Source organism: Panthera leo, chromosome D2 (assembly GCF_018350215.1).
Source record: "Panthera leo isolate Ple1 chromosome D2, P.leo_Ple1_pat1.1, whole genome shotgun sequence".
Taxonomy (NCBI): Eukaryota; Metazoa; Chordata; class Mammalia; order Carnivora; family Felidae; genus Panthera; species Panthera leo.
This window is the reverse complement of record NC_056689.1, coordinates 36,675,325-36,699,673: the sequence shown is the minus strand read 5'-3', so window position 1 is coordinate 36,699,673 and position 24,349 is coordinate 36,675,325. Positions and strand designations below refer to the sequence as shown.

The 24,349-nt window shown below is 44.5% G+C and overlaps 1 protein-coding gene across 8 annotated transcripts in view; it reads left to right on the top strand.

Annotated features, from left to right (window-relative positions):
* KCNMA1 (potassium calcium-activated channel subfamily M alpha 1) overlaps positions 1-24,349 on the top strand; it is a 726,269-nt gene that overhangs the window by 490,119 nt on the left and 211,801 nt on the right. For all 8 annotated transcript variants that reach the window (XM_042909283.1, XM_042909282.1, XM_042909285.1 and 5 more), the window contains 3 exons: positions 6,369-6,444; positions 8,585-8,755; positions 10,378-10,469. In XM_042909283.1, the coding sequence (XP_042765217.1) occupies positions 6,369-6,444; positions 8,585-8,755; positions 10,378-10,469 (339 nt within the window). The remainder of the gene's footprint in view (positions 1-6,368; positions 6,445-8,584; positions 8,756-10,377; positions 10,470-24,349) is intronic.

Here is a 24,349-nt window from a genome sequence, read left to right as displayed (position 1 = left end):
TTCTGATCTCATTTCGTGTGTACAGGCTGATGATAAAGACATGGGTCATCCCAACAATTTGTTTTAAGTGGCAACGGCCTTGCTAATTATCAAAGCAGACTATAGCTCATTGTAAACATTTCAACAACGTAGAAAAGCATAAAGGATAAAGTAAAACTTCCCCAACCCTTACGAACTTCCAAGTTAGGTTCTTAAAAAAAAAGAGTATTCCCTATGGAGACTGCAAGGGCTTGTGCAGGTGGAGGCCACATCGTGAGGGCTCTCAGGTATCATGGATTTAACTTGGAGAGCAAGAGGGAATTGCTGAAGGGTTTAAGTAGGAGAGGAATGTGGTCAGATTTACATTTTAGAAAGATCTACTAGTCCACCAATTGTTTGATGAGTTTGAAGCATCTAAGACTGTAGAGCATTAGACCAGTCAAGGCAGTTGTCCAGGCGAGTGGTATCAGGAAATGGCCTTAGGCAGGGCAAGTTGGGGTGGAGAGCAGGCAGAGGGGCAGAGAGATTACTTAAAGGGGAAGAATTGCCAGAACCTGATTTTGCTTAGAGTTCAGAATATTCATCTCAAAGTAGTATAGTCCAAGTGAATTTTCAGGGGTGGATATCTTACATCTGTCTAGCAGAGATAATAATAAAACAAAATAAACCCATTGACACCTGGCTGTAACTTTAGCCAGAATGGAGGAAAATAGTGGACAAGCTGAACAGGGACAGATTTGCCCTTCTTTGTAGAAAGTGGATGACGTTTTTAGTGTTAACCAAAACATGTCTTGTTAAATACACTGAGGGCAAAGATGGCTCGTGTTAGCTCTGGGTTTATAGCTATACTTTCAAAAAGAGAAAGACTTTCTCTCTTCCAGTATCTATGGGGTCCTGGAAAGGTCTCTGATCTATAGGAACAGAAAGATATCTGTGCCTGCCCTTGGAAAATTCACTGTATCCAGTAATGTAAATTTCTCCAATGGCTATGGAGAACTCATGAGTTGGGGAGGCAGCAATGAAAATGGACAACATAGAAATGATTTTCTTTATGAGTCAGGTTCTCATAAGGTCATAGTCCCCTCCCTCAAGGCATGGGAAAGGGGCTTGAATCCGAATGGTTCCAGTCATTCTTGCCATTGGGAAGTTTGTGTTTGGCTCAGACCCATGGCTTTGGCCAAAAACCTATGCTTATTTCCAGTGGCCCCCTTTTGCCATGCAGAGTGCACAAACTTGGCCCTGCTACCCCATGCCTCCTCCCACGGAGCCCTGTGCAACCTGGTGAGGTTCAAATTTCAGAATATGCAGTAAGTGCACCAAGAGTTAATTTTGCATCTTTTTCACAGAGCTTTTAGATAATTACCTGGTTGTATAGTTTAATTTGGAAAGCAAATTCCTAATACTAGCGATCTGTAATGATGATAATGCCATAAAATAATCAGATTTCAGCACTGAATACAGAGTCTTTCATCATCAATGATGAACTCCACGCACAGCAAGAACTCCCTTAAGCACTATTAATATCATTGTGACAATTATTTAGAAATTAGTAATCACCATATTTAGGTTGTTTTTCCAAAGCACCAAGAGGCTCAAAGGCTGCAATAGTTTTAATATCTCAAGAGCATTCCACGTGGTGGTTGGTGGGACACTGCTTTGTTCAGGTTCCAAGGATCTGGAAGTTTGTAAGTGAATCAACTTGGTATTTAATTACCCTTTGAGAAAATGAACACTACACATTTTCCTTGACTTACGATGGGATTATGGCCAGATAAACTCACTATAAGTCAAAAATGCATTTAATACTCCTAACCTCTCACACAGAGCTTAGCCTAGCCTCACCTTAAATATGCTCAGAACGCTTAAATTAGCCTACACCTGGACAAAATGATCTAACACAAAGCCCATTTTATATTAAAGTGCTGAATAGCTCATGTAATTTACTGAATACTGTCCCGGAAGTGAAAAACAAAATGGCTGTGTATCGATTGTTTGCTCTTGTGATCGCGTGGCTGACTAGGGGCTGCATCTCGCTGTCACTACCCAGAATCATGAGAGAAATCATGCGGCATATTGCTAGCCCAGGAAAGGACCAAAACTCAAAATCTAGTTTCTACTGAATGCAGATGGCTTTCACACCATCGTAAAGTCAAAAAGTCGTAAGTTGAACCATTGTTAAGTCGAGGACTATTTATACACGCTTTTCTGAGATCTCTCCCTTTGCTAATGGCTACCTGTTCCTCAACTGCTTCTCATGCTCCAATGTTAGCTCACACCTTGGAGGAGTAACAAGGTAGAGACAGGGGGTTTTGCTCTAGTTTGGCTTCCCATTAAGAAACTAGTTGGGAACAAGACATAATGGTGTTTCAGCCACAACAATGTTCAGTTCACTGATTGCCAGAGTTGCTTTCCCCAGTGGCTCGTTGGGTGGATGCCTTATATCTATGTTTTTGTTTTTTTTAATTCTATTCATTCATTCATTCATTCATATAGGCTTCACGCCCACGTGCTTTTTGGCTACCAATCCCTTCTGTTGTAGGCAGATGGCTTTAATTGCAAGTGACAGAGTCTACTTTGAACCAGCCTTAGTAATGACTGGGATTCAAGAGAGAATTGAGCATGTGTGGATCCAGGGGTTCAGATTCTCTCATCAGGATTCTGCCTCTCTCTTTATTTCTTTTAGGTTACATTCTCAGACAGAGTTTCTCCAGGGCAGATGGCCTTCTAGAGCTCCAGACTTAATATTTTCTGCACCCAAATCTCAGAAGGAAAAAGATTATTTTTATCCTGCTCAGTTTCTGAGACATGCCTCTGATAGGCCTTACTTCGGAGCCCTTTAGAGCCGGGAGCTCCTCCATCAGCCAGTGTGCCTCAGGCCACCCAGGTAGAGGGAGAGGTGGGAACCTTTGAGCGCTAGAGGCTGAGGACTGGGCTGTCCTTGAGGAAGAGATATGGGACAAAACAAAGAACAATAAAAACAGCTGTGTACTGCTTCTCCGAATTACCGCGTTAAATAGGATTTGGATCAGACAGGCCTGGTTAGACTATTAACTCCACCACTTAGATGTTCCGACCATGTCTTCTCAGGCAAGCTGCTTAAGTACACTAAGCCTCAGTTTATTTGGTTAGTGAGGACAGTGATCGTACCTATATCAAAAGGTAAATGGTAAAAATCTGAAGAAAATAAAGAACCCAACAAAGTGCATAGCACATAATAGGGATTCAATAAATATTGGCAATTTTTATAGGCAATTCTCATAATCTGGCAACTCTAGAAATGACCAAGAATGACAGAGTAGACGTTTTTATTGTTTTTTTCTGTTTTTGAACCAGAAAGGAGTCATTCCACACATTTCAAGAGATCAGTATCAAACAAAATTAAAAATATTTGGTTATTCTTTCCTTGAACTGTTAGAACCAACTCTAGAAAACTAAGACCATGGGTTCCTCTGCTCAGTTACTTAAAGAAAAGAAGATTGAAGAAAAAGGCAAACTGCACCCTTGTCTCGTGCCTGTCCTAGAGCCACTGATCTGACCTCCACTGAGGGGCTTCTCCTTCAACCCCTGTGCTACCTTGGACTGCAGCCCACCCCGCCTTCCTCTACATGGTGACCCCAGTGTAGATGTAATTATCAGAATTTTTCCTTTCCATTCTCTTTTGTGGCAATTCAAGAGGTTAATCAGTGTGTCTACATAGTCTCTCTCCTCCGTGGAGCAGCTATCTCTGACCTTCTCCTATCCTATGCATAGAGCATGGGGGGAGACACAGCTTTGCTTTAGCAATCAAGGAAGACTTTCTGACAGATGCCAGGCTGTGACTGTGTAGCGGCCAAGAGGGCAGACTCAGCAGCCAAGCTGCCCCAGCTCAAATCCCAACTCTGGTGCTCACCATGTGAGCTTGGGTTTGGATGACTTCACAGAGTCATTGTGAAAAGTAGAGGAGTTAATACACTCAAAGCACTTAGAACAGTGAGCTAATGGTAAGCACCATAAAGGAACCATAGAAGTGTAAGCCATTACTGTTAACCGTGATCTTAAACTCTCAGGATTTACATCATCGGATCCCCGTGAGGAAGAGATGGGAGAGGGCAGAAAACAATCTGTCAAGGATAATGGGCTGAACTACCCTGTGGGTGGCGTTCAGCCACTATAGGGAGACTGAAAGAGGCAGAAGATAGACTTTGTTTCTGCAAGATGCAGTTAGGAACATGAGACAAAAGCAATCCAAACAACATTACAGAAGATGTCTTAAGACACTGGGATCGATTACCAACAAGTGCCTGAAAGTAAGAACCATGAGGAGTCACCTTGTATTGCAGGTGGGGGACCATATTAATGAGGACATGGGGATTGAACCAGGCTCTGAAGAAAGGGAAATATTTGCACTGATGGGAAGGACCACCTATGATAGTAGCATAAACAAAGATGTAATACCCGGGTTTGGCTGCTACAGAAGTTTCAAGAGTTTATGTAGAAGAGGGTGGTGGTTAAGCCTGCAACTTTAGCCAGTGTTGAGGATGGAAGGAGTTTGGACATAATAACATTTAGCCAACAGGGAGTCTTTGGACAGAGAAATGACCTGCTGATGACAGCGTTCAAGGAGCTGTACTCCAGTGGGAGTGAGCCTGGTGAAGCTAAGTATGGAGAGTGCAGAGGAAGGGACCAGTTCATTCAGTACTTATGCATAGAGGCCCTATTATGTGCCAGGGACTCATGTTCCCAGGATCTAGACAGACAAGGCCTGTGCTTTCAGGATGCTTAAAATGTAGTGAGTCCCAAATGATCCACTCAGGGAACACTGATGGATGCTGAAATTATTCAGCATGAGGTTTTTAGAGAATAGGATGTTCATATAGTCTCAGATTCTTGCTGCACAGATGACATATTAATTACAAGGAAGTGGGCTCTTCTTGGTGGCAAGATTTGATGTTCCCACCTTAACCAAATGACTGGGCCTAGTGTAATTGAGTTGAGATTTTCTGATGTGATGCCATCCCAGGTAGATACTCTTAACAGAAGCATATAAACAGAATCTTGTCATGGGGGAACGATTAGACAAATCAGAATATGGGACATAAATAAGGCAGCTGACCTGAGTGTAAAGAAAATTAAATGTCTTTGAAAACAAACAGAAAGAGTTGGGCGGGGGGGGGGGGGGTATAGATTAAAGGAGAACAAAGCAGGGATTGGCAAACGATATAGGCCAAGGGCTAATCCAGCTCACTGCCTGTTTCGGTAAATAAAGTTCTGTTGGAACACAGACACATTCGTTCTCCTGCTTCTATGCAATAGCAGCAGAGTAGAAGAGTTGCTACAGAGACGCTGTGACCCACAAAGCCTAAAATATTTACCACCTGCCCCTTTATAGAAAAACTTTCAAGACCCCTGGAATACAGAAAGCAACATAATAACCAAATGCAGTCCCTGAATCTTGGTTAGTTCCTGTATCAGGGTGAAAAAAATGAAAGCATCAATAAACAATTTCAGGGCAACTGGAAAAATTCAAATAAAGAGTGCATTTTAGATGACGTTCCTGGATTCATGTGAATTATTTTAGGTATGACAGCTGTAGTGTGGCTGTGTTGCATGGTTTCCTTATGTTTTTTAATTTTAATTTTAATTTATTTTTTTAAAATATGTATTTATTTTGAGAGAGAGAGAGAAGAGTGCAATTTGGGGAGGAACAGAGGGAGAGAAGGAGAGAGAATTCCAAGCAGGCCCTGCACTGCCAGCATAGAGTCCAATGCAAGGCTTGAACCCACAAACCGTGAGATCATGCCCTGAGCTGAGGTCAGATGCTTAACCGACTGAGCCACCCAGGTGCCCCTCCTTATTTTTTTTTAAAGTTTATTTATTTTGAGAGAGAGAGGGAGGGAGAGAGAGAATCCCAAGCAGGCTCCGTGCTGTCAGCACAGAGTCTGACATGGGACTTGAAGTCACAAACCGTGAGATCATGACCTGAGCCACGATCAAAGTTGGATGCTTAACTGACTGAGCCACCCAGGTGCTCCTAGAGACAAAACAAATGTACAAAACTGTTAATTGATCAATCTAGATGAAGGGCATATAAGTGTTTATTATACTTTTCTTTCCATATTTCTATAGATATAAAAATGTTCAAAATAAAATTTAATTAAAAAAATTTAAACCCAACGGAGGGGTTAATTTAGGGGTCACTTTTAGTGGCCCAGATGTCATTTTTCTGTAGGCTCTGGCCCTACCTAGCTACTGATGCTGTCTTCTGGGACATTTCTTTATGATGGAGGAAACACTGGAGAGTGAAGGTGGGCTGCCTGTCCCCTAAAGATTGCTGTCACTCTGGAAGGCAGCCCCAGCATGGTCTTTTTTTTTGTAACTTGGGGATTTTGCTTATTGTCTCTTTTGCACAGTAATTCCATCAAGCTGGTGAATCTGCTCTCCATATTTATCAGCACATGGCTAACAGCAGCTGGGTTCATCCATTTGGTGAGTATCCTTGAAGATGCTTCAGCTCTGGCTTTTCTGCAACAGGTACCCTCCCCCCCCACCGTGTCATTTTAGTACCTGAAATTTTTCTCCCTGAAGAGAAACTTCAGCCTAGCTGAAGAATGTAAGAGAAGGAGAGGCAACTGCACAATTGTCTGGGTGTCCAACCCTATACCCCAAACTAATTCCGAATGGTGAATGATGTTCGCTCCATTAACCTGCATTTTTCGGCTCACCGGGTTGGGGGATTTTTCATTCTGTCTGCAGTAACTCCAGGCAGCCACAAGATGGCAGTGCTTCCTCAGCCAACACTTGAAAATGTGTTGGTGACAAGGTTGAAAGTTTGACCCACATCTCTTAATGAACAACAAATTCAGATCCCTTAATTTCCCTCCACTTCCCCCTTACAAAAAGCTACCTTCGATTCTTTTGCCTGATTGCTTGTCAAGTTATTTTGTATCTCAAAAATGTTAATTCTTTTAAATTAATGACTCTTTGAAAGGCTTATATTATTAAGTCAAGCTATTCTCACCTCCTGGAGGCCGACTTTTATCCCTGCTTTTAGGGAACACAGCTTTTGTTGGAAGCATATTTCATACAAACACAAACTGTTAAAACTGGAAGGAGCCTCATCTAATTCTGAAGATTTGAGTAAAAGTGCCTTTCCCTTGCTGAGGAAAGCCTCTATCTGCGTTAAGTGAGGGGAAGGGTGCATTTAGTTACCTAACGTCACTGGGGTTTATGTAATTACCATGCAGAGGAAGGCAGCCTGGCATGGAAGCCAGGGCTCTCACTAGTAGATCTGATGGCTCCCCACCCACCCCTTTGTGTTGATGGAATTCTTGGCTGAAATCACTCTTAGTAGGTAATCACCCCAATCACAAATGTGGTCTTTGGTAGGCCAGTGAGCTCACCTTACTATCTTGTGAAGTCGCTTCTGCTTCACCAGGAAACCTCCACGAAAATGGCACGTTGGGATCAAGAAGTCATGTGTGAAAGAGGCTAAGTTCTGGAACCTTTCTGCAGAGGAAGAGCGGGAGGCCTGGGGGATTGGAGGCCTGGAGGCTCACTGCCCACAGGGGCTGTGCCGGTAGAACACTGGCAGGGGATATTGCAGGGTTGGGATCTGGGGTAGACCTGGAGGCCCAGCCCACCCATCTCCCTCTCTCCCGAATTATCTCTCTTGCCTACCTCACAACTTGTTGGTGGATCAAATTCGATGGGAAGTGTTTTGTAAAGTCTAAAGCAGAGATGGGCAGCCTGCACCTCTGGGGCCAAAGGGCTCCCAATTCATCCATGCCCCTTTAGTGTAAGTATTGCTTCTGGCTGATTCACCTTCTGCAGAGTTGAGTTGTTGCTACAGAGATCACAAACTGTGTTGCACAGAACTGAAAATGTTTACTATCTTTTCCTTTACGGAAAACGCTTGCTGAACCTTGGTCTGATGGGTTGCACAAAAGCAAATTGTTCTCATGAGCTCGATTTTCGTGCTCTCAGGGAAATTCCTGCCATTTGCAGGGTAGAGCCATCCCTGACATTCTGCAAAGTCAGGAGAGCAGAGTCAGACTCCGAGAGATGCTGGTTGGGGTCCGGGTGTAAGATCTGCATGAGGGAGGCCCACCGGGCAATCGCCTTGGTCAGAATGATGAAAGGACGAGGCCCTTTGTGGGAGAGTTTAGAATTTCTTTGGGAGTGCATGAGCCAGGCCCTCCGAGACTGAGCAGGAACTCACAGAGAAAGGTCAGGGCAGGGCTCTCTGGCTCTTCCCTTGAAGAGGATACTGTAAAACGTAGCCAGGGGCAATGCCTTAAAATTCAGCTGGCTTCAAATCTTTAACAATGAGAAGAAAACCTAGGGATATTTACCTTTGTTTCTTCCCCTCTTTGTCCCAATCAGCTAGGAAGATATGTTTCTGTTACAGCCTCTCCACTTTCTCTGTTACCTGTCTGGGGTGGGGGAGTGGGGCAGTAGGGGGATGGGAAGCTGGATTCTGAGTCATCACTACAGAACTTACCCGGGAAGCAGACACCTTGTGTTGAGGTGGCTGTGTACCCGGAAGCAGCCCGCTGGAGTTTTTGTGTCCCTGGTTTATCATATGTATATAATGTCATCCTTTTTCTTCCCTGTCCCCTTGCTTTAGGTGGAGAATTCAGGGGACCCATGGGAAAATTTCCAAAACAACCAGGCTCTTACGTATTGGGAATGCGTCTATTTACTCATGGTCACAATGTCCACTGTTGGCTATGGGGATGTTTATGCAAAAACCACACTTGGACGCCTCTTCATGGTCTTCTTCATCCTCGGGGGACTGGTAAAAGCTCTTTATTATGATGTTGATTTTTATGGTCATTAATATTTTCCGTTATCCATTTCTTTAAAGCTTTGTATTTTGACTCTGTTTCTTCATTGCAAGCAAGTGATTGCCTTAGTGTTACAATCAGACCGAGTCCATCCAAATGCAATGGTGGCTTTACTGCATATTTCTTTGGTATATGAGACTTGTTCCCCAGAGACCCAGGCACACTGCCCTTGTCAGGGTCAGCCTTTTCACCAGGAGGAAACCTAATTGTCTTAAGAAAGTGATGCTCACTTATTAAGTGAGAGTGTCTGTTCTTTAGTAATATGATTCAGAAGCTGATACCCTCTGCAAGGACAGTTGCTGTCACCTGACCCAGTAGATGCTATAGATACTCGGTAGACAGTTTGCGGTTTCAAGAGCTCCCCCACATCCTTCACGATCCTCTCCTAACTTCCAACAAACACTGTGGCCAGGGTCTGCCCCAGAGAGTAGGGTCCCCGCAGAGGATGGAAAGCCTACTGGTTTCATGCAGGTGGACATCATTAGGTGAGCCGAGGGTGGTTTTGTAAAGAACCAACCAACTCCATTATGCAGCAACACATGGGATATTTTCCCTCCCCCTTTGTAAGTCAGAAGGTTCTGCTCTTTGCTTTTCTGGTCTTTGCAGGTCATAACAGTCAGTTAGGATGTAATTTTTGAAAGGGGGATTTCTGGCAGCATATTGGGGGTTGCTGCATTTTGTCTTTCAAAGTAACTTAGGTGAAGTTTAGATGTTTGCACTGTTATGTGGTAAGTGATTAGAATCCTACTTCACACACAGCTTTCACATGTGTCCACGGCACATACATTTGTACTATGCATATACATCTCTCTGTTCTGTATGCATACGACATATATACATTTTAAAAATGTATATTAAATGTACATGTGCGTGTGTAAGCTAACACAAGCATTTCCTCAGCATCAGGGAGGTCCCTGTAGGTAACGAGACCCACTTATCCAGCCACAAGCACAATGTTTGTTGGGCAAAACATGGCAGTTTTGTGTTTCTCCTTTCTTCTCCACCCCCCCACATGATTTCCTAAATTTACCTTTTGTGCTTTTTAGTGATTTTTTTTTTTTACTGGATAAGTTTATATTATTTTAATCTTCTTTTGATGTTTATTGTCTTTCATCACTCATAAAGGCATTGATTCTCCTGTGAATTTTACCTAGAAAGAAAGGTCTTCTCTTGCAGTTGTGTGTGTGTGTGTGTGTGTGTGTGTGTGTGTGTGTGTGATTTCACCAGCATGCACCCCCTTTACTGACTTTCCTTTAGCAAGAAGCGCTAGATGTCAACTTATTTATTCCTGTCTCTTTTGTATTTTTCTCGACTGCGATTTTTTTATTTTTGTTTTTCTTTTTTAGTTGTCCGGGTTGGTTAATGTTTGTTTTGTCCTGTGTATTTTCAGGAGCTTGCCCTTTTTGTGCCTTTATTTTTACAACCCACCACAGTGGTATATACCTTTGCAGTTCTAACCCCTTTGTGTTTTCGGATCTTAGTGTTCCGACCCCCCCCACCCCCTCTGAAAAGGTCACCCCCTTTCTTTGGCCTGTCTTTTCAGTCTCTCTTCTGTCTCCTGTCTTCTCCTCAGGCCATGTTTGCCAGCTACGTCCCTGAAATCATAGAATTAATAGGAAACCGCAAGAAATACGGGGGCTCCTATAGTGCGGTTAGTGGAAGAAAGTAAGTATGCCAAGAGGTTTTGCTGCCTCTGCTGCGGTAGAATCCTCTCTGCATGCCATTTTTTTTTTTGGCTCTTGTTTCTTTGTTTCATGCATGTAGGCAATGTTTGCCCGCTACGTGCCCGAAATTGCTGCTCTCATCCTGAATCGGAATAAATTCGGCGGGACTTTTAACAAACATGGAGGCAGAAAGTAAGTCAGTTACATCAGAAAAGATGTGGTTGAGTGACTTTCAAGAGCCCCTATGGCGGTGACACCTGAATCCCGCCCCTCCCTCCTCCTACCCAGGTGCTTCTGTGAGGGAAGGGCCACATTCTGTGTGGGATGTGACGTCACCTGTGGACTGACTATCCAGACCTGTGCCCACCCGTTCGTGCCTTTCTTCCCCACCCGTCTTTCTGAGAGACCCACTGTGTTTCTCCTGGAACGGGTTGTAGATTACTGGGCCTGTATCTTCTGTTCTAATCCCTACCAAGTAAACCAAGCTCATTCAACTGGCTTAGTGATTACATTCTGGTGCCCCAGACTAACGTGATGCCATCCTATGGGGTTGTTTTCATGCAGCAATAACATGGGATCATACTCCAGCAGGGAAGTCTTAGGGAGGGCAAGAAAAAGGTCACCTTGCCTGCTGTAAAGGCATCGTGGCAGCCAGGAAACCAATTCTCTTTAGCCAGGAGGCACCGAACGTGTCCTCAAAGGGACTCATTACTCAGCTGAAATTCCTTCTGGGCAAGACATATTACATTTATGGTATGTTAGGGTACCACATGCTATTCCTGATGGTCTTTTGTTTGACTTCCCATACATCAATGCTGTCTTCTTGGGGACTACTTCAGTTTGTGTTCAGATCGTTTTATTGATATCAATACCAGTGTCTGGGTTCGTTATCAACCTGAAATTTGACTCCTAAGTAAATGGCAGGGCCTTACCATCTCTGTCTTCTGCCAGAGCACTGTCTTGGGAGGAGAAGGCCTCCGGAGAGGCGGGGCTGGTGGCAACCATTCTTTACTTTTTTTTTTTTTTAACTTTTTCTTGGGCACTCAGCCTTGTTTTTGTTGTTTCTGGGTTTTTGTTTTAACTTCCATAAAGTAAGAGGTATATAGCTTTAAAGTACAGCTCAAGGGATTTGTACCTATGTACACACCCAGTGATTACCATGCAGATGAAGATGAGAATATTTTCATCACTCAGGCCCCTTCCCGGTCATAGAAGCTCCTATCACATAACTAGGTCCCCCTCCCCCAGTACATTTTCAGATGAACTCTTGAATAGCCTATTTTGCTTTTTAAGAGAAAATAAAACTATAGCATTGCCCTTCCCCATCCTCCACCCCCATCTCCTCTGGGCCCAGTAATCATGTTGGATGGAGCAAACCTCATCTCCTGTCGGTGATTCCAGTGCATCCTGAGCTCAGGTGTCCTGTCCTTCCTTCAGAAAATGAAGAGGTGGAAAATAAAAAGACTCATTTTCTTGAACTGCCCACAGGACACCAGTTTCCTTTCAAAGGAACAAAGGACAGTGAGCGAGAGGAGGCCAGTTGGCGTCTCGTCTGTAGAGGCAGCACGTTCCTCCACCTTTCCTCTAATGGAGCCCTCCTCTCCCTATTATCTTAACAACCCTGGATGAGATTAGAACCAAGCTGTTCTGATTTCTGGGCCATTGGTTGGATCCAAAAGGCCAGATAAGTCCAGAGATTCCCATTGGTCATTTATTCCATTGCCAAGAGAAAAACAGCTCCTCTGTCCATTTTGCCTTTAAGGTGTGAACAGGTCGCCATAAAGCAGAAGGCATTCTGAGGGCATGGGCTCTCTTTATTCCTCCCACCCCACTACCTCGGCCAGCATTTCCTTGTCACTGCCCCCGAAGAAGCCAATAAAGTCAATTGCCCCAAGTCTATGCTGAAAATACTTCTTGACTCTCCCTCCAGGTAAAATTTTTTTTCCCTCTAGTTTCCCTAGTCCAGTGCGGGTGGGCCTGGTGGCGGGTGGCTTTTGTTGGTGGGCATCCCAGATGAGGACTGAGACCAGCAGTCACTCACCCACCCCTGGTCTGATCCCATCATCTTTTTGCCCTGGCACCTCCACTCAAACCCCCGAGTGCTGATGACTTCAGATCACAGACTCCCCGCAGCTTTTGTTCTGTCTCCATCTCTGTCATCTTTTACCACCGGCTTTTAGCCTGGTGTTTTCTCTGTCTCTTTTTTTCGTCTCCCTTTAGGAAAATACACACTTTGCTTTTAATGTTCTCTTTGGGTCTCTGATGTCCCCCGACCCTGAGGACAGAGAGTCGGTCCTGTCATCAACACTGGGACCGTTCACTTTACTTTACGCATTGTTTCCTGGTTCAAAAGCTAATTACTAAGTAGTTTAAAGAAGCCCTTTGGTCACTTAGATCTTTCATCAGAAAATATAAGCTTGGGAAAGGAACGGTAATAAAGGGCCATTAGCACCCTTTGTTTGATGTTGTTTTTCCAGTCAGTAGAACAAGATTGATGAAATGTTATGTTTGGCCAAAATTTGAGTTTTCATTTGGAATTCAGCGTTGAGAGAATGGGCTGTCAGAATCAATAAGTTTTCTTTCGCTTGGGATATGGGCATGTGGTAGTAATTAGCAATATAAGGTCTTTAGTTGAGCAACCAAGCATGGATTCTGGCAGCAAACATAATGAGAAACTACAGTTGTTCTATTTCTAACGTCAAAAAGTTTCCAGATAAAATTAAATGCATTTGCAAAGGGAAAGCAGCTAAACTTTGTTGAAAGATAGAGCTCAGACTCTTAAAATAACGTGCTTTGCCCTGTGTTTTTGTGTATGCAAAAATACATGTGCTGTATTCATGGATACACGTATGTACACTCTTCTCCCCAGGATTTCATCAAGTGAATGCCCAGAATGTAATTAAAACATATACATAGTTAAGGGATTTGTTTACACATGCATATCTTACTCAGAATTACTCTAACAATGCATTAACTTGTCAGAGAATTTAAGGTAACTTGTGACCCAAAAGCTACGGAGACACACAACTTTGAAATCTAAAGATGATTTAAAGTAAACACACACACACACACACACACACACACACACACACACACACACACATTAGGCAGAAAAGTTCAGGGTTTTGTTTACGCAACACCCAATTTCAGGATATTGGAGAACATGGAGGTTTTGTTGGCACCTCATTTTCGGTTTTGATCAATGTGTTTGACATAATGTGAACACTTCATATAGCATCCCCGGCACGTCCTCACCGTCAACATGGGATCAAAGGCCTGGCCTGGCTTCCTCCAACATTCACTTCAGTGTTCCTCACTTGACCTCCCACAGGACATCCAGAGCCAGCAGTAGATGTGGGGACATGTCAGCTATTCTCTATCTTATTATGATGCATCAGGGCTCCTAAGAATAGGAATTGGGTGTCAATGACCAGAGGTTCAATGAGTGGCCTCGGCAGGCAGTCTCTGTGGGTTGGAGGTCTTGGGGACAATTGTCCTCTCGGGCTGAGACCCCAGGTCTTATTCAAAAGGGTAGCCTGCCTACAGCCCAGCTGACCCCCGGGGCCAATGCCTCCTCCTTCCCTTCATGTAAGGCCAAAGCTGCTCAGAGGTGGGGGAGCAGCGGGGTGAGGCTCCCATGGCCTTTGGGTCCCAGCTTGCTCTCCTTCCTCCCATGGCCCTTGCTGATCCCCCCTGAGATTTCCTCTCTGCGTGTGACTCAGCCACTCCTGGTTAGTTTATGAGAACTGACAAGATCATGGTCTGAGGTCACATGGCCAAGGGCCATGGAAAATAATCAGCCACAGAGAGGAATCCATCTGTTGTAACCCCCTTGTTAGAGGTGGCCGGGCCAGGGAGCCATCCAGACCTCGTGTTTCCCATGATAGGCTTCTGGGGCCCCCAACTGAGGCAGTCCTAGGCCAGGTGTTTGGGACAAGGAAGAATAGGATAGCTTTGGATTATTCTACTGATTTCTGTAGCCAAATGCTGAGAGGACACACAGAGAGGACAAGGTATAATAGACGACAAGGAGAAGGCAAAGGGGACCAGGGAGGTGAATGAAGTCTTCTTGAAGGAGAGGTTCTGTGGCTGAATGAGGAGGCTAGGCCTCTCTTCTGGTTGAGGGAACCATTGTCACAGACTAAGCTAGCTCTAATTTCAATTCAGGAAAGTTGTTTGTGAAACTTAAATACTGTGGCTTCTCTTAGAACTCTTCTTTATATAGACAAAGCTTGGGTCACAAGCTTTTGGGGGTACTTGTAGATGAGAAGTGACTCGTTACAGCCCAGAGCCCTAGGACTGCCTTCTCTGACAGTAAGAATACCTACAAACTTGCATATCACTTAATTCTCACAGCAACCACCAAAGGGAAGTATTATCATCTCCATTTGCAGTGGGCGAGGAAACTGAGGAACAGAGAGGTTATGTGACTTGCCTGATGTCACACAGCTAACAAAGGGTGCATCTAGGGTTTGAACCAAGGGGCAATCTGCTTCACTGGGCCGTGCTGCCTCTGAAGATCATCTCCTGAGACCCCTTTTTGTTCTGAACCTCATGATCCTATGGTTGTTCTTCCACCTCTACCCATAAGTGGGGCCACAACACCGTGCACATGATGGAAAGGAAGAGAAGTGCACGAGTATCACTGTGGTCCTGTGTTTTCCTTCTGCTCACCTACTGCCTCTAAGGATCCTCGCCCCACCCCAAGGACAAAAAGGTGGGGAGGGGACTGAACCGTCTCTTCCTTGATTTTTCTCATTTGGTTAGACTAGGAATGTATTTACCTCTTGTACACTTGTAACAATGAGGGGCTCTCAAGGATAGACAGACGGATCATTGACCAAAATTGTGCCTTATTTGTGGGTCTCAACACTTTCAACCTCTTCCTGGGGAGCTCACTTCCTAGGTTACCAGCCATGGCAGATTGTAGTGATCTGCCAGATGCAGACACCCTCCTAGGCAGAGTCTACCTGCATGGCATCTTAAGAAGAGCATTCCCTGCCCTGGCAGACATATCCACCTGGCTTCCTTCGGTTTAGAGAACTTCTTTGGTGGTGGGTTCTTAACTGCCAGTGAAAATTAGAGTAGCAGGACCTCCCTCCCTCCCGCCTGCCCCAAAAGTCCTCTGCAAGATCCACTCTCTAGGTTTATTGCAGAGCTGTAGGTGGAAGTGTTACCCTCAGGAGGCTGGGTCTTCCTGGGGGGAGTAAGGCAGTCTGCCTTCAACATGGCCTCAGGATTGTAAAAGGGAGGCCTAAAGCCACAGAGGTTGGCAGAATGTATCATGCTTTTCCATTTAAAAATGAAAACAGAGTACTTTATTATGTTCTTTAATGTGGTGGTTATATTTTAAAGAGTTTTCAATAATTTAGATAAGAATTTCAAGAGCTAAGAAATACTAGAACACAGTTAGTTTCCTGCCTCACTCTCCGTTCCTGTTATCATTTCCACTTGCTCATTTTCAGTCCACGGATGTTCACTGAGCGCCTCTGTGCCCGGCACAATGAGGGTTGTGTTGGATGCCAAGGATTCGGTGGTGAGCAAGCAACCCGTGGGACTTGTCCTCAAGGACATTACAGTCGCCAGGAGGTTACAGGCAATGAGCAAGGCTATGACTGAAGAAAATACCAAGTACAAATGTTCATACATGTGGCAAAAATGAACACGAAAAAGACTAAGATCCTATTATACAGCAGAACAGGGGTGACTTACTGTAAAGAGGTCCTGGGAGGTGACCTTTCAGAGGAGGGGATGTCACAGCCTGTTCCGTGGCTGTGCACCCCAGCTTTTGTTACTCCTAGGCTGAGAGGAGTCAACACCCTAGTTTTAAAATTCATGTCACACGGACTCCGCTTACAACCATTGGTCTTTTGTCCTACTACCGTGGTCCTGCAACCATGGGAGTAAGTCTTAAAATCTTATTTTCCTTTCAGGCTCTATTTCGCCTGTATAGTATACTCTCCACAGACTTACCAGGAGAGGGTACCCTGCGTATCTTCCCTGGTTCCTTATTAGCGGGTCTTATTAAAATTCTGTGTCTCCTCATATCAGAAATGGTCTCCTCATCCATCTCTCTCTGTGGCCTTTGTTCCTTTATGAGACCACTTTCTATTCCCTCCTGCCTGGCTGTCTTGAAATTCCGCTCCATTTTCTCCACCACACTCAACCTTTGCCTGCTGTGGTTCTAGACCAATTTTTGCTTTTTCAAAGAATTAGAATCTTAAATGATCTGCTGTGCCCAAACAGGCATTACCGATGACCCTTGATCAACATGGGCTTGAACCGCACAGGTCCACTTACACGTGGATTGTTTGAGATAAATACAGTACAGAACTGTGAATGTGTTTTCTCTGCCTTAGGATTTTCTTAACATTTCCTTTTCTCCAGCTTGCTTTATGGTAAGAATACAGTCTGTGCCATATGTAACACATAAAATAGGTGTCAATCGACTGTTTATGTTATTGGTAAGGCTTCCAGTCAATGATGGGCTATTAGTAGTCAAGTTTTGGGGGAGTCAAAAGTTACATGTGGAGTTTTGACTTCACAGGGGTCGGTGCCTTGACCCCCATGTTGTTCAAAGGTCAAGCATATTTCTTTATAAAGACTCACTCAGTCTACCCCATAGCCATCCCCCCAACCCCAGCCTAGGGGAACTAGCATGAGTCATGCCTTCACCGTCCATTCCACGTGTGATTATTGAGTGCTTGCTACACACAGGCACTGGGTATAAATGTACTTCTTCAAACCCATGAAGATTTCCAAATATGCCACATCTCTCTTGAGCTATGCATTATATTATTTGGCCACTAAAGTGGCTGGGGAGTTCAAAATCAGAGCTTATTTAAGCCTCTCCTCTTGGTTCCCAGAGGTGACCGTCTTCCTATAATAACATTTCCATGTGTACTTTTTCTGATAAGGGCTGACTCCAGCACTTGGGAATAGGATGTGGGGTTAATTCGTGTGGTATTGTCTTGGGCCAAGTACCATGGGCCTCCTTTCCTTTCCCGTCTACGTACAGCTTGGGCAACACTCACTCTCGCTTCTGCAAAGCCTGACGTGGCGGGTGGGGGGTTACTCCTGGAGAGAGTGTTTCCTATAAGGTGCCATTTATGATTTGTAGATCACAGACATCACTCTGGTTGAAATGTGACTGAGGCTTTGCATTTCACACAAACGTCTGTCCTTTGACAGGGAAGCCATTCAGTCCTCTCCTTGCATGGCCCATGTGATTCCCAGCCTGAACTCCCAGCAATGTTTTCAGATTCCTAGATTTTAAAAGCCATAAATTAGCAAATCATCAACATATCACCAGGAAGGATCATCTGGTAGCCATTCTAGTCAGAAGGAAACACAGGCCCCAATAACTGATCTTCACAAAGATAGGAAGAACTGTAGACAGACAGATACAGTAAATAGGAAGACAAACAGATAATTCAAGTTGACAGACCATCTTGGACTGATTAGACATTCTGCTTTGATTAACATTAAACTTTTGGGGGAGGAAAAAAGAATTGAGATTGCCCTAATACTTTGGAAAAATGACCCCTTTACTACTTCTGAAATTCAGAACCGAGGGGCAGATACCGAAAGCAAGTGTCATTAGATGCTGTACTGTATAATGTAACATGCTAGGTATTCCTTTCTGATGAGAGGGGTCTTGGTGGGTGTGGATGTGGGCGCTTCTTTCTTTGCATCTGCTTTGGATTCTTGTAAGCCACATCTTCAGCCCCTTTCAAACTTGAAGCTCTATTTAAAGAGACTTGGATGCATATTAAATCAATTTCCTGATAATACCTAATGGAGTGAAGGCTTGCCCTACCCTCCCCCCTCCACTTTCTTGCTGTCTCTCTTCCTTTCCACACACTTTTCAAAATGTTCCAGCTATTGTTCTGAAAACAAGAATAGAAATGTAGGTGGGAGATGAACTGTGTACCTAAAAAAAAAAAAAAAAAAAAGTCATATTCAAACCTAGACTTTTGCTCTCAGATAGTCTTTTCTCCATAAAAAAAAAAAGAAAGAAAGAATTTTGAATATGACTTTTCTAATTATAATCCCTAGAGAATCTTTCTGCTCAGCCTCATGTTTGATTGGGTGAATCCTCCCTGGGTAGTTTCCAAATCTAAACAACAAACACCACCATCCGAGAGTAAGTTTCACCGTGTTTTCTGTCTTCCTGCTATGTCATTTCTTGTGTTGGAAGCCTTTCCAGAGCCACACAAAGTGGTTCCTAGTAGACTTGGGTGTGGCCCACTGCTGCTGCCATCATACACTGAAAATAAACCAGGAAACTCTCTAGCTGTCCAAGCCCAGTGTCTCCTTCTAGTAAACTTACAGGCTGTTGTAATGTGAAACTCATGAAAACCTGATTCTGTGTCTCTCAGGGTTTGGGCTCCCACATCTAGTACAAGTGTTGCATGACAATGATCTGTTCCCACCCCAGAACCATGGGGACTGCTCCAGATATGGTACCAGTTGTCAGTAAAAGCAATCTCATCCCCCCTTCCTATCCCTTCTTAACTAGGGGACATAGAGGCAGTTCGGAGGTAGATTCATGCCCATCTCTGGCGAGGCTTTGCAACCTTAGCCACTGAACTCAAAGGCAAATGCTGGCTAGGATATAGAACAGATTTAGGAAAGTTGCCATCCCAGCATGTTTGCTCAGCTAACAAGTATGTGACCCCCTGCCATGTTCCAGTCACTGCGCTAAGTGCTGTGGCTAAAGAATGAGCAAGAAAATGTGGTTCTTGCTCTCCTGGAGCTTACCTGAGACTTTGACCAATCAGAACCATCCAAGGAACAAGTGGTAGCTAAATAGAGGCTTGATTATGTAGGGAATCATCCCAGTGAAATGCTCTTTGGCAGGAATTTTGTTCAATAAAATCATAAAGACTGCAAACATTTCAGAGGGAATGCTTCCAAAAGCATTGGATAATTCATATTGTTAAAATGTACCCTTTGGAGCAGTTTTGGGCAAAGGTAATAGCGGGGTGACTTGTGCACCTAAAAACCTATGGTTTTAATGATGGGCCCAGTAAAAGAGGGATATGGAGAGACTTGGGAAGGTGGGGGAGCTGCTGACGCTACCCTGAGTGCCCCTGTGGTGTATTATGTCTCAGCCAACCCTGACACCTGTGAATTCCTCCCAGTTCTTACCTGTGTAACAGATGCTGGAGGCCAGTTGAGGCCTTTGCAAGAGTGCTGGATCTACTCAGAGGGGATTGGATAGCTAGCAGCATATGCTAGCAGGGACAACACCCTTGGGTGTGGCTGGGGAACAAGGCCAGGATGTGTCAACTTGATTGTCATTATGGGAAGGTAGTCCCAACAACATATGCTCTAGGGCCATGATGCATGATTTACCCGGAGTGTTAGCAGGGAGGCGGGGCTCGCTTTGCACATCAAAGCTAACAGACCTCCCCTTTACCAGGGCAAAAGTAAGAGCCATTTCTGTGCTTGGACTCATTATCCCCCCATTCCGCCTTCATCCCCGAAGGGTATGGTTGACCTTGGCCTTAGTCTTCTCTTCTCTTGGTGCCTCTTATTCAGAAGCAGCATTACCAAGTAGAGACAGGCAAATCTACTTTGATCTGCATAGAGGAAAGTGCTATTCAGTGCCCTGATTTCTCTTAAGATTGGAAGAACCAGGTCAAAGGAAGATTGACTTGCTTGAAAATGGCCAAAGGCTACCAAGTCTGCAGTAAAGGGATGAATAAAATGTGGAAGGGCAAGGGTATTGGGGAGAGACACAGAGTAATTTGTGAGAGAGTCGGGCAGTTATGGAATTGCTTACTTAAGATCGGTGTATAATTCCTCTTGGGGGAAGGAAGGAAAGAAGGATGGGGAGAGAAAGAAACCCAAACAATACCAGCATACTGGGTTGTTGTGAAAATTAAGTGAGAAATTAAGGTTAAGGTAAACAACTCTTCCAGTTAGGGGCTCTTTGATTATAGGCAACAGAAACTGGTTCTTGCTAACTTAAGCAGGAGAGGAATTTTTTTAGAAGGTTAGAGTACCTTATAGAATTCAGAGAAAAATTGAAGAGCAAGATCCCAGAAAGGACAGAGTTGAGCCAGGCAAGCAGCTCTGGGACCCAGCAAGCAGAAACTCAGAGATAGTCATTATAGGGCTTTGCATGAGGATGGATCCCACTGTGAACTTAGTGTCACTCCATTCAAGGCTGAGAAAGAAGTATTGATTGGCCTAGTTCGGGCAGGGAAACTTGATTAAAGGTCCCAACACTATATCTCATTGGGGATGACTGGTTCCCCAAATTAAAAATGAGGTGCCATTGACAGAAGAGAGGGTGTGGGCTGCACATGTCAGTACAGCCAATGCCTCCTGAGGTTCTCAGAATTTATTTTCAAGACGTGGACTGAGGCTTCCTTTAGGCAACAGGCTACAAAAGATATTTGATCATTCCTTGGGCATGGCCTAATTATGGAGATGTAATTGTGATCTAGGATGGTGGAGGTGTAGATATAGACCCCTCTGGCGTTGTTTAGGTCCTGACCATCTGCATATGATCAGATGCACCTACTTTGTGCAGAAAGTTCTGTTCTGGTCAGGACATCTCAGTATTCACTGCTGGCATTCCCAATAGTCTGTCCTGTGACCTTGCGGCTCTGTTTTATAGAGGTGCCTTTGCTGCACTGTTGGGATCTATTTGCTCAGCCTTCTGCCCCTTTTTAGGGAAACTGCAAAACAGCCTGTGTCTTCCAGAATAGCTCTATTGACAGCTGGATAAGATGATTACTTTATTCTCTTCCTCACTAGGAGGGAGAAGGCATTTCCTTTCTTTGTAATTAGCAAAGTACTAGCTGTGGCCCTGGGTAGGAAGTCTTATCTCCAAACCTCCTTGGGCTTTTTGTTTGCTTGTTTTGTTTTTCATTTGTTCTAACCAGAAATGGCTAAAGCCAGCGTTTGGGATTATGGCCTCAAAACACACTCACAGTTGTTTTGATTTCATTTTTGCCCTCCTTACATGTACTGTTCTCTCACAAACTCGAAACAGATCTGGGGTAGCAGAATCAGCCAATGATCTGACAATCTTGCCGTTAACTAATGGTTATGTTTCTTCTACACTTACAATGGCATCAGGTGTCCAAGACAAGCACACCTTACCAACCAGTCCATTGGTCAGTAGATAGTTCTGGAAAGTCTAGCAAGCTTTGGAGGTCCTGAGCCAGGTCCCTAGGTGGAATGGAAGTGATGGGTTTTGGAGTGATGGGGGTTCAGAGCTGATGGCCAGGAAAGAATTCTTGAGACATCTTTGGTGCAAAAAAATTGATTTTATTAAAGCATGGGGACAGGACCTGTGTGCAGAAAGAGTTACACTGGGCTTGTGAGGAGTGACTGGTTATATATACTATGGAGTTGGGGGAGGTGAAGTCAAGAGGAAGTTTCTTAAAGGGATTTCCATATGCTAAAACTCACAGATTACTGAGGGCCTAGTTTTGTCAAACTAAGGTAAGTTTTTTTTTTTGTTTTCCCTCTAGCAAAACATCATTAAGATAGTAGGAGTTCCTGGAGATTAGGCTATTGATAAGATTGCTCCTTTCTGGTAATTTTACTAAGATATTTGTAAACTGATAGAGACTCTGTCAATGTAACCATTTGTTTTCTGTCCTTTCCTTTGTTCTTGGGCACGCAGAAGTGCCTAAGGAATATCACACATATCCCACCTGGGTGGGGGGGCCATGCAGGGTGTCGGGTGGCTTGCCTTATGCTCCCTCATCAGAAGGATGGGACCTGCACAGTCTGGAGCTAGCTTTTGTTGGCCATAGGTGAACTGCCCTGCATGGACGTCAGTTCCTTTGGGACTGGCTGTCAGTACAGGAGGAAGTGGGAAGGCAGGAGTTGGATTAGTCTCCTTCCTTTTAGGCAGTGGGGTCCTGCACTTCACAGGAAAACCTGGTTAACAGTCATCCTGAAGGACATGATCCAAAGTAGGGGAAGCTGTGGGACAAAGCAGTCACAGAAAGCACCACCAGGTGATACAGAAGGTCAAGCCCAGAATCTGCCCAGACCTTAGCTTGTGTGAGAGTCTTGGAGAGATAGTTCTGTGGACACCGAATGGTTCAAATTCAACCTTGGAGGGATAACTTTAAATTTTAGTACTGACCACTGTGTGCTTTGGGTTGTGGGTCTCTTGCTGCCCCCAGCCTGCTTTCTATGTGATAAAATGCTGCTGAATTTCCCTGACAAGTCCTTCTTAAAATTCATTCCCACCAAGCCAGTGGCTACCATTGGGGTGTGGGCGGGGGGCAGGGGGAGGTTGGGGGAGGTTGGATGGAAAGAGCATGATTAGAAGTCTCAGCAGAAAGACAGAAGAGATTCTAGCATATGTATTTGATATAAATATTATAGTTTTACAGAGACATCTAGATCAATATATGCCACATTTCATCTACCTCTCTGACAAAGTGAGCACAATGTATTCAGGGAAAGCTGTATAGGATTTTCAATTTACTCTGTGTGATTTATTGTGACAGGATAGCTATGGGTTTTTTAAGTTCTTTATACTTGTTCCAGTAAAAATGGATATAGTATCTTTAAAAATAAACAGCCCAGAGCTGTGCATTTTACATTGTCTTCCTAGAATGAGGCTGTGCTAAAGAGCGATGTGAGACCTCCCTGCCCCCAGGGGGGACCTGATGCAGGCAGATTTGCCTCAGTCCTTGCTCTTTAGCTGTTTTGGGGGGGGGGGGTGTGGAGGGTGAACAGGGAACTGAATTAGGAAGTACTGCCGACGTCTAGACAAGATGTGATGGTGGCCTGGACTAGAAGGGCAGAGAGCTAGAACTCTGTGGGGGGATCCATCGGTGTCGGTGGGAACAGCCCAGTCAGTCTGGGCTCCTTCATTTTGTAGTGACTGGCCCCAGTCTCCTGACTCCCAGCCCAGCGGCATCAGCCCTCCCTCTATCTAGAAGGCACCAAACCAACGGGGTAGGGCTGCTCATGCTCTGCCATTCACCTTGTACTGAATCTCTGGGCCTCAGTTTCCACATCCAAATAGCAGGTACTAGACTAAACATTCACCAGGGGCTATTCTCATACTAAGATAAACATGAGACTGTGGAGTGGATCCCATTACTTTTCAGGCTCTAAGAAACACTACCTGAATCTTAAAAATGTATAGATTTTAGTTTTCATTAGCTAACCTCAGCCTCAGTGAGTCTCTGGAGGCCTCATTCACTGGAGCCTTGAAGAGTTTGGGGGCTCCCTCGGCATCCTCCTCTTATGCCTCCTGCCCTTGGTCACCTCCCCTAAGTTGTCCGTTCTGAAAAGCCGCAGTGGAACTAAGCTCAGAAACAGGTTCCAACTCAACTGGGGCATCCTGGCTTCCCTTGGACATCTCCAAGAAGGATAGGAGAGTGATTGAGGAGAATGTGTGGGATTGCATTCTGGAGGCAGAGAGGCTTAATGATGAGAGAGGCATACTCATGGTCGTTTAGTGAAGATATACCCATTTAACAAGCAATTGGCAATTTTCTGGTGAGCCCTGATAGAGTTTGTAATAGTCAAGCATTATTCTTAAGGTTGTCACACTCATCCACTTCATCCACTGATGCTACACTTGGTCATGACACATCAGTCCAGCCTGTGTTTATGGAGCCCTGCCCCCAAACCAGGCCTGTTTGCTTATACTGGATGAGTAACTCTTTTCCACTGAATGCCATCTGCTACTATTTTGGCATTTAAGATGCTTCTTCATGCATCTGAGAGGAATCTTTTGATCCAGCCATTAACATTAGTTTATCCCAAGAAAGATTTGTTTACAGAACTTGACAAAGTTTTAAAAACCCAAAAGTCCTATCCGATCAGAAATCGTTATTGATTTAAGCTTGTTGGCCATCTTCACAAACCATGCGGCCAGGCCCT